The sequence below is a fragment of the Aricia agestis genome, chromosome 1 (genome assembly GCF_905147365.1).
Source record: "Aricia agestis chromosome 1, ilAriAges1.1, whole genome shotgun sequence".
Lineage (NCBI taxonomy): Eukaryota > Metazoa > Arthropoda > Insecta > Lepidoptera > Lycaenidae > Aricia > Aricia agestis.
The window spans coordinates 12,836,066-12,850,072 of NC_056406.1; the positions used below are offsets into that span (position 1 = coordinate 12,836,066).

At 38.2% G+C, this 14,007-nt stretch overlaps 3 protein-coding genes across 3 annotated transcripts; all 3 read left to right on the forward strand.

Annotated features, from left to right (window-relative positions):
* The first annotated feature begins 1,974 nt into the window (after nt 1-1,974).
* Nucleotides 1,975-2,774, forward strand: LOC121734143 (larval cuticle protein A2B-like). The gene is made up of 2 exons (XM_042124579.1): nt 1,975-2,103; nt 2,283-2,774. The coding sequence occupies exons 1-2, from the start codon at nt 2,092-2,094 to the stop codon at nt 2,772-2,774; spliced, it is 504 nt and encodes a 167-aa protein (XP_041980513.1). The 5' UTR covers nt 1,975-2,091.
* A 3,974-nt stretch (nt 2,775-6,748) lies between these two features.
* LOC121731792 (larval cuticle protein A2B-like) lies at nt 6,749-7,758 on the forward strand. Its single transcript, XM_042121423.1, has 2 exons — nt 6,749-6,760; nt 7,255-7,758. Exons 1-2 carry the CDS (start codon nt 6,749-6,751, stop codon nt 7,756-7,758), a joined length of 516 nt encoding a protein of 171 aa, XP_041977357.1.
* An 830-nt stretch (nt 7,759-8,588) lies between these two features.
* Nucleotides 8,589-9,870, forward strand: LOC121731797 (larval/pupal rigid cuticle protein 66-like). Its single transcript, XM_042121436.1, has 2 exons — nt 8,589-8,601; nt 9,451-9,870. The coding sequence occupies exons 1-2, from the start codon at nt 8,590-8,592 to the stop codon at nt 9,868-9,870; spliced, it is 432 nt and encodes a 143-aa protein (XP_041977370.1). The 5' UTR covers nt 8,589.
* Nucleotides 9,871-14,007: the final 4,137 nt, after the last annotated feature.

Here is a 14,007-nt window from a genome sequence, read left to right on the forward strand (position 1 = left end):
CAAGACGAAAACACGATTACTCAAAAAATGCTCGATAGTCTCTTTTTGCTACAAGGTTGCTAACGGCTTTTCATGATGAATTATAGCTAAGAACACTCTCGATCATGTCAGCTTTCAAACAAAAAAAACTAGATCAAAATCGGTCCACCCGTTTGGATGCTACGATGCCACGGACAGATACACACACAGACAAACAGACAGACAGACACGTCAAACTTATAACACCCCTCTTTTTTGTCAGGGGTTAAAAAGCGTTTTACAGAGACGTAGAGGCGTCTGACGTTGCTTGGACGTTACCATGGTAACGCCGCGATGGCTTCCTGCGTAGCTAGCACAGGGTTTCCCAGTCGATTCTTCGGCAGAAAGTAATGGCAGTTTCTTTCCCATGTCTAAATATCTTATTCCCGAGCATGGCACCACCCATCGACTTGAGTTTCAGTGGACAAAGACAAGAAACTCTTTCCATAGCAACCATTAAAGCAACGGCAATTTTTTTTTGACATTTAGTTTCTTGGTTCTTTTTTTTTTAATTATGGCACCTCGGCTATAAAACCATAGCCAGTGTCGAGTAAATGGCGGCAAATTAAAAAAATCGACGTGTAGCAACCTTGTCTATAGCCGGAATTATAGTTTTTATCTACGAAATACGAATAATAAAAACTAAGGAACTTTATTATTCGTAGTTTGTAGATCAAAACTATAATTCCGGCTATAGACAGGGTTGCTATACATCGATTTTTTGAATTTGCCGCCATTTATTCGACACTGGCCATGGTTTTATAGCCAAGTGTCATAATAAAAATAAAAACAGAATCAAGAAACTAAATGTCAAAAGCGGATCGTCATGCTTGACATATAGATTTTCAAAAGCGAAAGATATCGAGATACGAAAGAAACTTTTACTCCAATGTTTTTCCGGTAAAACTGTCAAAATTTAGTTTCTTTCGTTTGTCTACGTGCTTGTGCTAGCTATGCTGGTGAGTTAGCACTCTTATTGACGGTCCGGCGACAGCGGACAGCCACCGGCTATAATGATATTTACTTCTATTTCCTTTGAACAAGGTGCAATATGCAAGTGCATTGTTTGGGGCTCTTGCGTTTCATAGATTCGAGTTTTTTCGTGTTTACGACAATTAGCGAAGATTTCCATGCGCTTTATTAATTTGGGAGTACTGTATATACGTAAATAAAAAGCATAACTTCTGACTCTACAAATTTTCTTTTCAATTTAAAATACCGGGTGTAACTAAACTGAGTGTAATGCATTAGGGTGTGCACCTGACCATTCCACTGTAATAGTAGCAGCGCTGAAAAGCGATTTTTTTTCACCTTTGTATGGAACAACTCGTGACGCTAGGGCGCTTGCCCATACAAAAGTGAAAAAAAATGGTCTTTTAGCGCTGCTACTTTCACAGTGAACTCTCTAAAAGGAAAACATACACACTATAAAGTATTATCACTTAGTTTTGTTACACCTTGTATATAAACATCCTTAATCCATAAAATCCATGAAACTTGAAAGGAAATTAGAACGTTGTCAACGGTATTCTATTTTTGTTGTTTCACAGATTAAATCGAAACAAAATACTATCGTGAAATTTCCTATACTATACTCGGCGAAACATGGCGGTAGCGGCCATTGACTCCCTGTTAAAAACTTGTCATTTTCTATACAAAGCTGCGTTTGACAACATCTGACACTTCATTGTCAATCATTTATATAGAAAATGACAAGTTTTTGATAGGGAATCAATAGCCGCTACTGCCATATTTCGCCGAGTACAGTATAGATTTTGACATGATTTTCTATGGTCTTTCATTACCGTGTCAACAATATAAAGAAAACTAAAATTAAACTGCCAATTTACATCACAAGCTCTACATTTTGAGAATCAAGTTTAATCCTTATCTTCAAGAGTCCTAATCTTCAATTACCATTTAAGAATATGTGATCTTTAAACAGTTTAGGACATGAAAAGTTACGGGTAATGTTCATTACGTAACCGGTCCTAATTTATTATTTTGATCTCGTATATAAGCACTCGTTGTTAGAATTCCGTAGCATACGTCAAGTGAGCACCAAACCCTACAATGGCAGCTAAGGTGTGTAATAATTGTGTATTTAACATATAGTCTAGTTTATTATAAATTAAAGTCTTATATCTTACAAGCTAAAAATTTAAGGGTTGTTCTCATACTCTTTACGTCAATAATAATAATTACTTCTTATGATAGGTACTAAAAATAATAAATTAAATGTTATCATGGTTTATCCCTTTCAGTTGTTCGTTCTCGCCGCGCTGGTCGCCGTCGCCCACTGCTCAGTGTTGCCGCTGGCAGTAGACACCGACGCGTCGAGCTTCTCGTACGACGTCGCGGACCCCAACACCGGCGACTACAAGAGCCAGTCCGAATCTCGCGTCGGAGGCGCCGTGGTGGGACAGTACTCCCTCGTCGACCCCGACGGCACCAAGCGCACCGTGGACTACACCGCCGACGACGTCAACGGCTTCAACGCTGTTGTGCGCAAGGACCCCCTCGCTGTCGCCGCCCACACCGTCGTCGCCGCCGCCCCCGCTGTCGTCGAATCGGCCCCCGCTGTCGTAGCTGCCCGCACTCTCCCCACAGTCTACAGCGCTGGTCTCCCAGCCTGGTCCGCATACAGCGCTGGTCTCCCAGCCTGGTCTGCCTACAACGCTGGTCTCCCTGCCTGGTCTGCCTACAACGCTCCCTGGTCTTCCTACTCATACGTCGACCCTGTCTACTACAAGTAATTTTCTCAATTTGATTTCAACACGGAATGTTAAAAAGGCTGTAAATATTATTATTAATAATAAAATGTGATAATTTAAAAAATTAAAATATTTAATCTTATTTCAACCAAATAATACACATTAACTATTTAGGTTAGGTTACTAATTAAATTCCCCCAATGCGATGTAATTTTTTAAAATAAGTATTAAAATTACTTTTAGATGCTTTAGGATTTATATTATTTTTTACTTTAAAAAGGGAAGTTTTTTTTTGTCGGGGGTTTTACAAATTTTAAATTCATTTTCTATTTTAAACTTTTTGAAGGGTTATTTCCACCTCGCTTTTTTCCTCCACAATATTTGCAGACTTTCTTTGGTATTCTACTCACTTTTACCCCCAGAGCTCTTTCGTAGCAAAAACGGTTCTTTCAATATTACAAACAGACATTCCAATTTTGTTTATATGTATAGATGTATAGATATATTTTTTATAAATAACATTTTGACGTTTTCTTGTACAATCTTGAGAAATTTGGTTAAAATGGAATGGAACACTTGATAAGTTGCTTCTGTCTAAGGCTGGCCGCATACATACGTTTTCCGTATTCGATTTCCGAATTTGTTTTCCGTATTCTGTAATTCAAATGCATGGAATGGGGATTGTCCATTTTTTTTTAATTTTTCTCATTACAAAAACATTTTGAGGAATAAGGTCAGTGATCGTTTTTCTGTATATAAAAGAAAAAAATACCCATTAGTTACCTATATTTTTGAACAAATATGTTTAACCTTAGTTTGACCTTCAATGGCGTTAAATAAGCAATAAATTCGACCAACATTACATTTCGAACTTTTGGTAAGCTTCTCGTATCAGCTTTCACATAATGAGAACTTGCATTTGACGAACCAGCCATTATAAATAAGATTGAAAGGAAATTTAAAACACTACAGAGGGCAATTCGCCGCCGATGATGACGTCAGAGCGAAACTTTAAAAAATTATTGAGAAAAAACTAGCCAATGAATTTCAAAATTATTTAATTTATATTCTTAAAATACCCTATTTTAACGAAGAAAAATATAAAAAGTACATGTGATTTTTTTTGGACAATGCCCATTAGTAGATTAAACATTATAAACGCATATGTTCGCTTTTTTGCGAACGAAAACGAATTCCGCACACGTACGTTTCATGCACACGCCGCGCCGGCACGTTCGCGCTAGTCTCACAAAATGCCAAATCGTACATAATTCCACATTGGAAATCAAATACGGAAAACGTGTGTATGCGGTCAGCCTAAATGCTGGTGTTTGTTTTTTATTTATTTCGATCGAAGTATTTTTGAGTTCAGGTGTATTAAAATAGGTAAATTGAACCTTTTTAGAATGTTTAAGAACAGGAAATCTAAGATGGGGGACATGTAGTAAAAATAATCGGCCAAGTGCGAGGCGGACTCGCGCACGAATGGTTCCGTACCGTAAGATAGAGCAAAAATAGGCAAAAACTTCTGTTTTTTGTATGGGAGCCCCCTTAAATTTTTATTTTATTTCAAAATAGTATACGAGCTTTTGCCCGCGGCTTCGCTCGCGTTAAGAAGTATTATTATATACAAACTTTCCGCAAAAATCCCAAGGGGTTCAAATAGGGGATCTATTTGAACCCCTTGGGGTTGGAATTTATCAAAATTCTTTCTTAGCGGATGCCTACGTCATAACATCTACCTGCATGCCAAATTTCAGCCCGATCGGTCCAGTGGTTTGGGCTGTGCGTTAATAGATCACTATGTCAATCAGTCAGTCACCTTTGAGTTTTATATATATAGATAGAAGATAATCAAGGACTTTGTAACAAATTTACTACTAATATTATAAAGGCGAAAGTTTGGATGTGTGTATGTATGTATGGACGCATGCGTGGATGTTTGTTACCCTTTCATACAAAAATTACCGAACGGATTTTGATGAAACTTTACAGTAATATAGATTATACATCAGAACAACACATAGGCTACAATTTTAACTGACTTTCAAAATGGAGGAGGTGTTATGTTCGTTTTTTTATGTTCAACGATTGTTCCGCCGTTTGTGAATTTCAAAAAATGTTAAAATTTTTCTTTTGGTGTATAGGTATCATCCCAATTTGGTAACATATTCATAAATGTGGTAACTGGTGACCTAATGAAAGGATCCATAAGAAATCGAGGGAACTCCTTAAAATTTATATAAACATGAGGTGACTTCGGTTTCGTGAGCAGTATTCTAAGCATATGCTACCAACAAGTAAGATTTGGCACCGAGGTATACCTGGTATACCGTGGTTCGGAAGGTGCTGAGAGAACTCCTGACTCTTTATGGATACAAGTTTGGGAGCTTCAATGTTGTTATAAGAACGGAAAGCATAATATGCTTCTATGCAAATTACGGTACATTCATCATCATCATCATCACTACCATGAACCATTATACCATGTATCGTCCAGTTTTGACCCTATTATTTGTACTTTTTATAGTCTTTTATCACAATATATCACATAAGCCGCGGGTAACACCGCAGGGCACAGTTAATTATTGATATAAAGCAAAAAAGGACAAAAAAATTACGTTTGTTGTAAGGGAGCCCCTCCTAAATATTATTTTTATTTTGTTTTTAGTATTTGTTGTTACAGCGGCAACAGCTGATATACGAGTAAGTACACTAGATAATTCCAGAAGTCTACCTAAAGCGGTTCTTGAGGTACAGCCTGGAGAGTGGAAACAGACAGATAGACGGACAGACATCGAAGTCTTAGTAATATAATATAAATTTTTGCATAATTCTCTGAAAGTCTACATGATGCCTACCACCGGCTTGGGAACTAACCCGGCGAGAAGAACCAGCGTAAGAAACTCAACAAAAAAGGTGAGAATAGAATTAATATTTTCTTTTCTCACTTCTAGTGATTTAATCGGTTATATTCCGATGCCGGATAGTTATTATTTGACTTAATCGTGATGGATAAATCGGGAGTTGCTTTTTAACTTCTCAATAAGCCATTATTTGCTTATACTGTTAGATAATCGAAACGAAATATATCATCATCAGGTGTGATCTTAAATAAATTATCATAACATTAAAATGAATTTCCAAAACGAAATAAACTCTTATTTATTATGGAAATTAATTATATTCTTACTGTATTAATTGTACAGCTTCTTCTTTCTCTGTGCTCCGTGGTCGGTGACAAGGTTAAAATTACGTTGAAATAGTATGTGTTGATATATTTTTCCACGCTTGGAATAGGCTATGCATTTTTCTTGGAACTTATTAGTTTCTAACCAATTTTATTACTGCAGATCAATTTCATACTAATATTTTTAGTACTTTTTTTTTATGATATAAGGGGGTAGACGAGCAAACGGGTCACCTGATGGAAAGCAACTTCCGTCGCCCATGGACACTCGCAGCATCAGAAGAGCTGCAAGTGCGTTGCCGGCCTTTTAAGAGGGAATAGGGTAATAGGGGAGGGTAGGGAAGGGAAGGGAAGGGAATAGTTGAGGGTAGGGAAGGGAATAGGGCAGGGGTTAGGGGATTGGGCCTCCGGTAAACTCACTCACTCGGCGAGACACAGCGCAAGCGCTGTTTCACGCCGGTTTTCTGTGAGAACGTGGTATTTATCCGGTCGAGCCAGCCCATTCGTGCCGAAGCGTGGCTCTCCCACGTATAATACATTAAATTATTATAATATACTAAATCCATAATCTAATAATAAACATTTTATTATTAGATTATGGACTTCTAAGCAGAATAGGTTAGCCTTCAGCGCTCCATTTTAAACTGAACGACTAATGTAATAATTGAACTTTGCGTTTAGGATAATATGCCAACTAAAATTGGCGGATAATTTTTATTACATAACCAGTCCTAATTTATTATTTACTCGCAAGTAAGTATAAAAGCCCTAGTTAGGAAAAATAATGTATCATTCTTCGAGTGAGAATCAATCGCAATTCGCAGCAATGGCAGCTAAGGTGAGCTTTAACGAAGACTAGTTAAAAAGTAGAGAATTACTTACAGTCTGTAAGTAATTATGTGAACTAGAGATCGCCCAATGGTCGAAATTCGACCTTAGTTTCAACGACATCAGGACTATTCCCTATATTTTGTAAAAAATATTGACTTTATCATATATTTTTTTCAACACTTGTCTCTGGGACTTAGCTGTAAATAAAAGAGTATGATTCGTCTGTATAGGCTTGTCACTCAAAAATTTGTCATTTCTCATGTGTGTGTTGTAGTTTGTGTAATGTTTTATTTGTTAAAAAAATGTATGATGATACCATTATTTCAAAATAATATTAGTTCGATGCACTCCTTCACCATATAAACTATAACTGTGCAAAATTTCATGCACCTACGTTTCCCCATTTTTCGTAAAAAGGGTTACAAAGTTTTTCGTTCTCGTATTAATATTATGATGATGATAATTATATTGATATTTTAATCAGTGCATCGTATATTTCAGTTGTTTGTTCTCGCCGCGCTGGTCGCCGTCGCCCACTGCTCAGTGTTGCCGCTGGCAGTAGACACCGACGCGTCGAGCTTCTCGTACGACGTCGCGGACCCCAACACCGGCGACTACAAGAGCCAGTCCGAATCTCGCGTCGGAGGGGCCGTGGTGGGACAGTACTCCCTCGTCGACCCCGACGGCACCAAGCGCACCGTGGACTACACCGCCGACGACGTCAACGGCTTCAACGCTGTTGTGCGCAAGGACCCCCTCGCCGTCGCCGCCCACACCGTCGTCGCCGCCGCCCCCGTTGTCGTCGAATCGGCCCCCGCTGTCGTAGCTGCCCGCACTCTCCCCACAGTCTACAGCGCTGGTCTCCCAGCCTGGTCCGCATACAGCACTGGTCTCCCAGCCTGGTCTACCTACAACTCTGGACTCCCAGCCTGGTCTACCTACAACGCTGGACTCCCAGCCTGGTCCGCTTACAACGCTCCCTTGTCTTCTTACTACTACAAGTAATTTTTTGTGTGTATTTAGGTATCCAATGAAATTCTTTTATTATATAACATGACTGTAAATAGTATTATTACGTTTATTTATAAAGATACTCTCTGGTCATTAAACTCATAGGTCTTTGCTGTAAATATATTTTGTATTCATTACTAGGTCTTTTCTAACAGTAAGTTCTGAAGCACAGCTGATTACTAAATAGTTACTTACTTCGTAAAATAATGTGAGGATGTAAATATGATTTGAATAAAAAGTTTTCCATAGTATGAGATGTTTTTGTTAAAATCAACAGGTTTGACATTTAGCACGGTCAATTTCGTTAAAATATAGTCAAAGGTTAAACAACAATTAAATACAAAGATCGTCTTTTCACAACAACTATAATACCAAGTCATTAAAGCCTGATAAATCAGATTAGCCTTAATAGTGATGTAGATTAGTTATTAACCTCTTTCGTATAATATTAAAAGTTATAAATTATAAAATAAAATTAAAATCAACCTGAGCAACTTCTCAATACAGTGGTAATTTATTCGTCATACACAATAACTGTTTCGTATAATAATGATGTTATGGTAAAATCTAAAGTCCATCAAGGTGCAAAAGTAGACCCAGGAAGAACTCTAGTGTTTGAAATGTTCTTAATTGCTAATTTTATGTAAAATATTGCATAAATTTAGTAACATAATATGAATTAGGATAAATGAAAATTGCGGATGCTAATAAAGTTCATGTGTAACCGGTCTATAAACTAATTTTAATTCAATTCCTACATCTGTATAAAAGCACCCGAAATCGGAAAAGAACTCATTCTTTCAGTGGATTCTCTCTGGACTAACAATGGCAGCTAAGGTAAAAACATAATATTATAATTATATCTAAAAATATGTTTTCTTTTGGCTTTAATATTTGTGACAAAATGTATTAGTATGTTTGCTCTATCTGGATATAATTTTTAGTGACCTATTGTTTTTTGATAAAATATATTAATTTGAGTACTAGCATGGCTTAAACGCAAAGCAGGCCATAAACGCAAGGGTGTACCTGACAGGTTTGCCTGTGCAGTTACGCCTGTCAGGCAAAATTGAGGCAAAACCTGCACAGTTCTGTACCATACATGCTCCGGTTTACCTGAACAGTTGACTTGTTCAGGCAAACCTGTCACCCTCCTACACCCTCACGTATCTGTCCTGCTTAAGAAATCACGCTCACGCGGTCAATTAAACTTGACCGCGTGAGAAGTTGCCGCAACAGTTTCGGCCAAACACAGAATATTGTAGGAGCATCGATCAATATAATGTTTCTACTTAGTTGAATCAATTTAAACATTAAAACATCGCGTGCAACGCACTGCTTTTAATGTGCCATAATATTGTCATTGTCATAATATTATCAAATATCATCATCACGTATAGGAGTACGACGCAGGATTGACACTGCAACAATAGGTAACTCTGTTTGAAGTCAGGGTGGCTGAGGCTAAGCTAGGCTAATTAATAAAGCTTTAGGGAATTGTCAAAGTATGCTTACGTATCCGTATATAAGTTTTGAATAGTACCGACAAAAAACTGCAACCTAATTTTATATGGCAACTTGCGGAGGTAATCAAAAGCTGATATAATGTTCGAATCGGTATTTTAAGATCGTCGTAATTCTTAAAAGAAATAAGTAATATACTTACTAGTAATTATCTCGTTACAGTTCTTTGCTCTCGCCGCGCTGGTCGCCGTAGCCAACTGCTCAGTGTTGCCGCTGGCAGTAAACACCGACGCGTCGAGCTTCTCGTACGACGTCGCGGACCCCAACACCGGCGACTATAAGAGCCAGTCCGAGTCTCGCGTTGGAGGCGCCGTGGTGGGACAATACTCCCTTGTCGACCCCGACGGTACCAAGCGCGTTGTAGACTACACCGCTGATGATGTTAACGGCTTCAACGCTGTTGTGCGCAAGGACCCCTTGGCCGTTGCCGCACCTGTATACGCTGCCCGCGCTGTGGTCGCCGCTCCCGCTCCTGCCGTCGTCGCCTCCCGCACTTACTCCGTCCCAACGGTCTACAACTCTGGCTGGTCCGCCGTAAATGCCCCCTTAGGTTACCCAGAGTCCGTATACTACCTTAAGTAATTATAAGTTTTGTTTTGTAAGTAATGTAAATATAAGATAAGAACATGATTGTTTTTTTTTATTTTACCTATCCGTTGTCTGTTAAATGAAATCTTGCAAGTTGATCTACAATTTTCAACTTCCGAATTCCGATTGGGGTGAAAGCACGAATTGTTAAATCGAGTAACAATGCACTATCATAATGACCTGGAGCTGATTTGACCTTGGAGTTGGGAGGTGTTCCTAAGAACTCTGTTAAAAACCACATAAATCCATGGATATTGGGTTAATTTATTAATGTCTTGATGAGTATTTTAAACCGACTTCAAAAAGAGGAGTTTTCGTATATGTTAGTCTATATCAGCATCTGAACAAATGTACCAAATTTCAAAAGTGTATGTAGGTATATTGTATCATATTGTATGTATGTATGTTTTTATGTTTGTGTTCGCATATCTCTGGAATTACAAGTAGTAAATAATTAATTAAGTAATTCTTCTTTTGTTGTACTATGTATTGTTTAACTTAGGGAATAGTGCAAGTTTCATCAAAATCGGTGCAGTAGTTTTTGCGATACAGAATTTAAATTCTCAATTACGTGCAATTTTGAAGTCTGTTTTAACTTTTTAAAATACTATATTATGTCTTCAAATAGTTTACAGGACAGATGATGAAGTTGGTAGGTGGCCATAGTAAATCAGTAATCCTAGATAACTAACCTTAAATTGATGTTACACTGTCACTAACCTTTCGACTCACAAACTACGCAATAAAACTCACATATTTTGAAAACCGTCATTATTTATTTTATCTTATATATAAAATTCTCGTGTCGCCATGTTAGGCCGCGTACTCTTTCGAAACGGCTTTACTGATTTTAACCAAATTTTATTTATTTATGCATATTCAGTAGATCTGAGAATCGGCTACTGGGTACTTTTTATATTGATAGGTGCATTTGATGAATAAATAATAGTAAATTATTACAACTCGAGACTGACGGCGACCATTGTTTGTGCGACGGGATAGCGATGGACGTTGCCATGGTGACATACTTATTTAGTCACTTCAATAAAATAATACGGGCGAAATACTTTGTATGGCAAAGAAACGTTTGCCATACAAAGTATTTCATACAAAGAAAAACCCTTTACGTTTTTGTTAATTTTATAAAATAAACTAGCTGTAGTTTATTATATAAAATTAACAAAAACGTAAAGGGTTTTCCTTATGCAATTAAACAAAATAAATTAATAGAAATAATAGTGATTCCTGCAAATATTAGAAATAGAAAAAGTGTGCTCCCTGGAAATGGCCTTCTTGCAGTACTATGTGCAAGAATATTATGTTATACAGCCTTTTTAAGGAAAAAATCTACAAATTTTCCTTGATATAGGAATCTCTTGAATACAGCTTTCATGTCATGTGGCCATTCAATAATCACTACATATTATAAAACAAAGTCGCTTTTTTAAAAGCTTTTATTTAACTTGCTCTGTATGTATGTAAGTATGTATGTTCGGGTGAAATTTTGGAACTCAATTTTGAAGTAGATATATTTATCCGATTGAGCTGAAATTTTGCATGCAAGTTTAGTTTGGATGACAATGCATGATATTGTATGTGACATCACTCTAAATCCAATATGGCCGATCATCCAAGATGGCGTAATACTTATTTTCTATGCAGTTCTACAATATGGATATTAAATGAAAGGGCTTTTTGAGAGTAACTCGGAAACGAATGTAATGTCATTCTACATCCAATATGGCGGCTCATCCAAGATAGGGAAATATAGTTATTTTAAAAAGCATTTCTGCAATATGGGTATCATACAAAAAGGTTCATTGACAGTAAATTGAAAATACATGTCGTGTCCTGTCGTGCCGTGTCGTGTCGTGTCGTGCCGTGTCGTGTCGTGGCGTGCCCTGTCGTGTCGTGTCGTGTCGTGTCGTGTCGTGTCGTGTCGTGTCGTGTCGTGTCGTGTCGTGTCGTGTCGTGTCGTGTCGTGTCGTGTCGTGTCGTGTCGTGTCGTGTCGTGTCGTGTCGTGTCGTGTCGTGTCGTGTCGTGTCGTGTCGTGTCGTGTCGTGTCGTGTCGTGTCGTGTCGTGTCGTGTCGTGTCGTGTCGTGTCGTGTCGTGTCGTGTCGTGTCGTGTCGTGTCGTGTCGTGTCGTGTCGTGTCGTGTCGTGTCGTGTCGTGTCGTGTCGTGTCGTGTCGTGTCGTGTCGTGTCGTGTCGTGTCGTGTCGTGTCGTGTCGTGTCGTGTCGTGTCGTGTCGTGTCGTGTCGTGTCGTGTCGTGTCGTGTCGTGTCGTGTCGTGTCGTGTCGTGTCGTGTCGTGTCGTGTCGTGTCGTGTCGTGTCGTGTCGTGTCGTGTCGTGTCGTGTCGTGTCGTGTCGTGTCGTGTCGTGTCGTGTCGTGTCGTGTCGTGTCGTGTCGTGTCGTGTCTTGTCGTGTCGTGTCGTGTCGTGTCGTGTCGTGTCGTGTCGTGTCGTGTCGTGTCGTGTCGTGTCGTGTCGTGTCGTGTCGTGTCGTGTCGTGTCGTGTCGTGTCGTGTCGTGTCGTGTCGTGGCGTGTCGTGTCGTGTCGTGTCGTGTCGTGTCGTGTCGTGTCTAATCTCAGGAACTACTGGCCTGATTTGAAAAATTCTTTCAGTGTTAGATAGTCCATTTATCGAGAAAGAATATAGGCTATATTTTATCACGATAAGAATAATAAGAGCGAAGAAATAGAGGTAAATGTGAAAAAAACGGGGGAAATTATTTGAAAGGGCTTATCTCACGAACTACTGGAGCAATTTTTCTGATATTTGGCACAGATAAGAAGTAGATCATAGGTTATTTTTTGTAGACTACTTTGTCTGTGAAATATCTCATTTTCGCAGGCGAAGCCACGCGGAACGTCTACTTAAAATATATTCAATACTTTTTCCTAAATCACGTTTCAAAGTCACCATAATTATTGTAATGCTCGAGTAGGCAGGATTTTATAAATTCGTCTGCTATTTGAAAATCAAAATTTATTCTCTTTAGAGGTTTATTACGATCTCTGTTCATGTTGGTTCGTAAATAGCGTATGATTTTGTAATGCTTATGTTTAAAGTATAATAAAACAAGCAAAGCGGCTATCTATTGGTTTTGTAACTAGTACTCATGGCTGAGCACATTTGATCCGCGGTATCCACTGCTCCTCTTGTATAATTATGGAAATGAATAATTTCCGGCTTCTTGCAAATAAATAATGAGGGTATCTTAAAAAATTAATAAATGTTTTCAGTGAAAAAAAAAAAATATTACATAGTCACGAATCTTTCGTCTACCAGACGACTCTTTGCCTGTATCTCCTAAAAAAATGCATATTATTATAATAATAATAATAATAAATAATAATATCTATGGACGCTTCACACCACGTCAGTCTGGCCCCGTGCTAAGTACCTAAAGGACTTGTGTTACAGGTACCAGACAACGGAAATATATTTAATACTTTTATACTATACATATATTTAAGATTTTTATTATATCATACACATATTTAATATACATCCAGACCCGGGAACATTGAAAACTTTTTGTTCCGTCGGCGGGATTCGAACCCGCGACCTCCGGCTTGAGCTACCGACGCGCTCACCACTGAGCCACAGAGGTCGTCATGCGATCGCCCTGAGGGTACGTGCGTCACTAATAGATCCAATCAGGAAGGTACTAAGCGGGGAAGGTGGTGTGGGTTAGTGGAACATACCGAACTATGAAACTCGTGGGGTATGCGTAGTCTGAGATACGAATGGTTAGTGATCTAGGTGTAATAAAACGAAATAACACAGCCCAATTACAATTATTAAGTATGGGCTCGTTTGATTTGTCTTGATAATTATTACTCTCCAACTTAATAAAAGCTTGTTGAAAAACTCTTGTCACTAAGAAAGCTTATTTTTCATCGTATTTCATCATAATAATATTATTGTGATTCTTCCCAAATTTCATGAGGCTTAAATATTTTCTATTGATACATTTCTATTGTTGTTCCGTTTTGGTTTGCATTTCTAATAAAAAGAAATCAGTAGTTTATGAAATTTATTTTTATTTATTTACATCACCCATTACAATTCATTCTCAGATATTTACAAAATTGATATAGTCTATTTACAATCATTGCGAT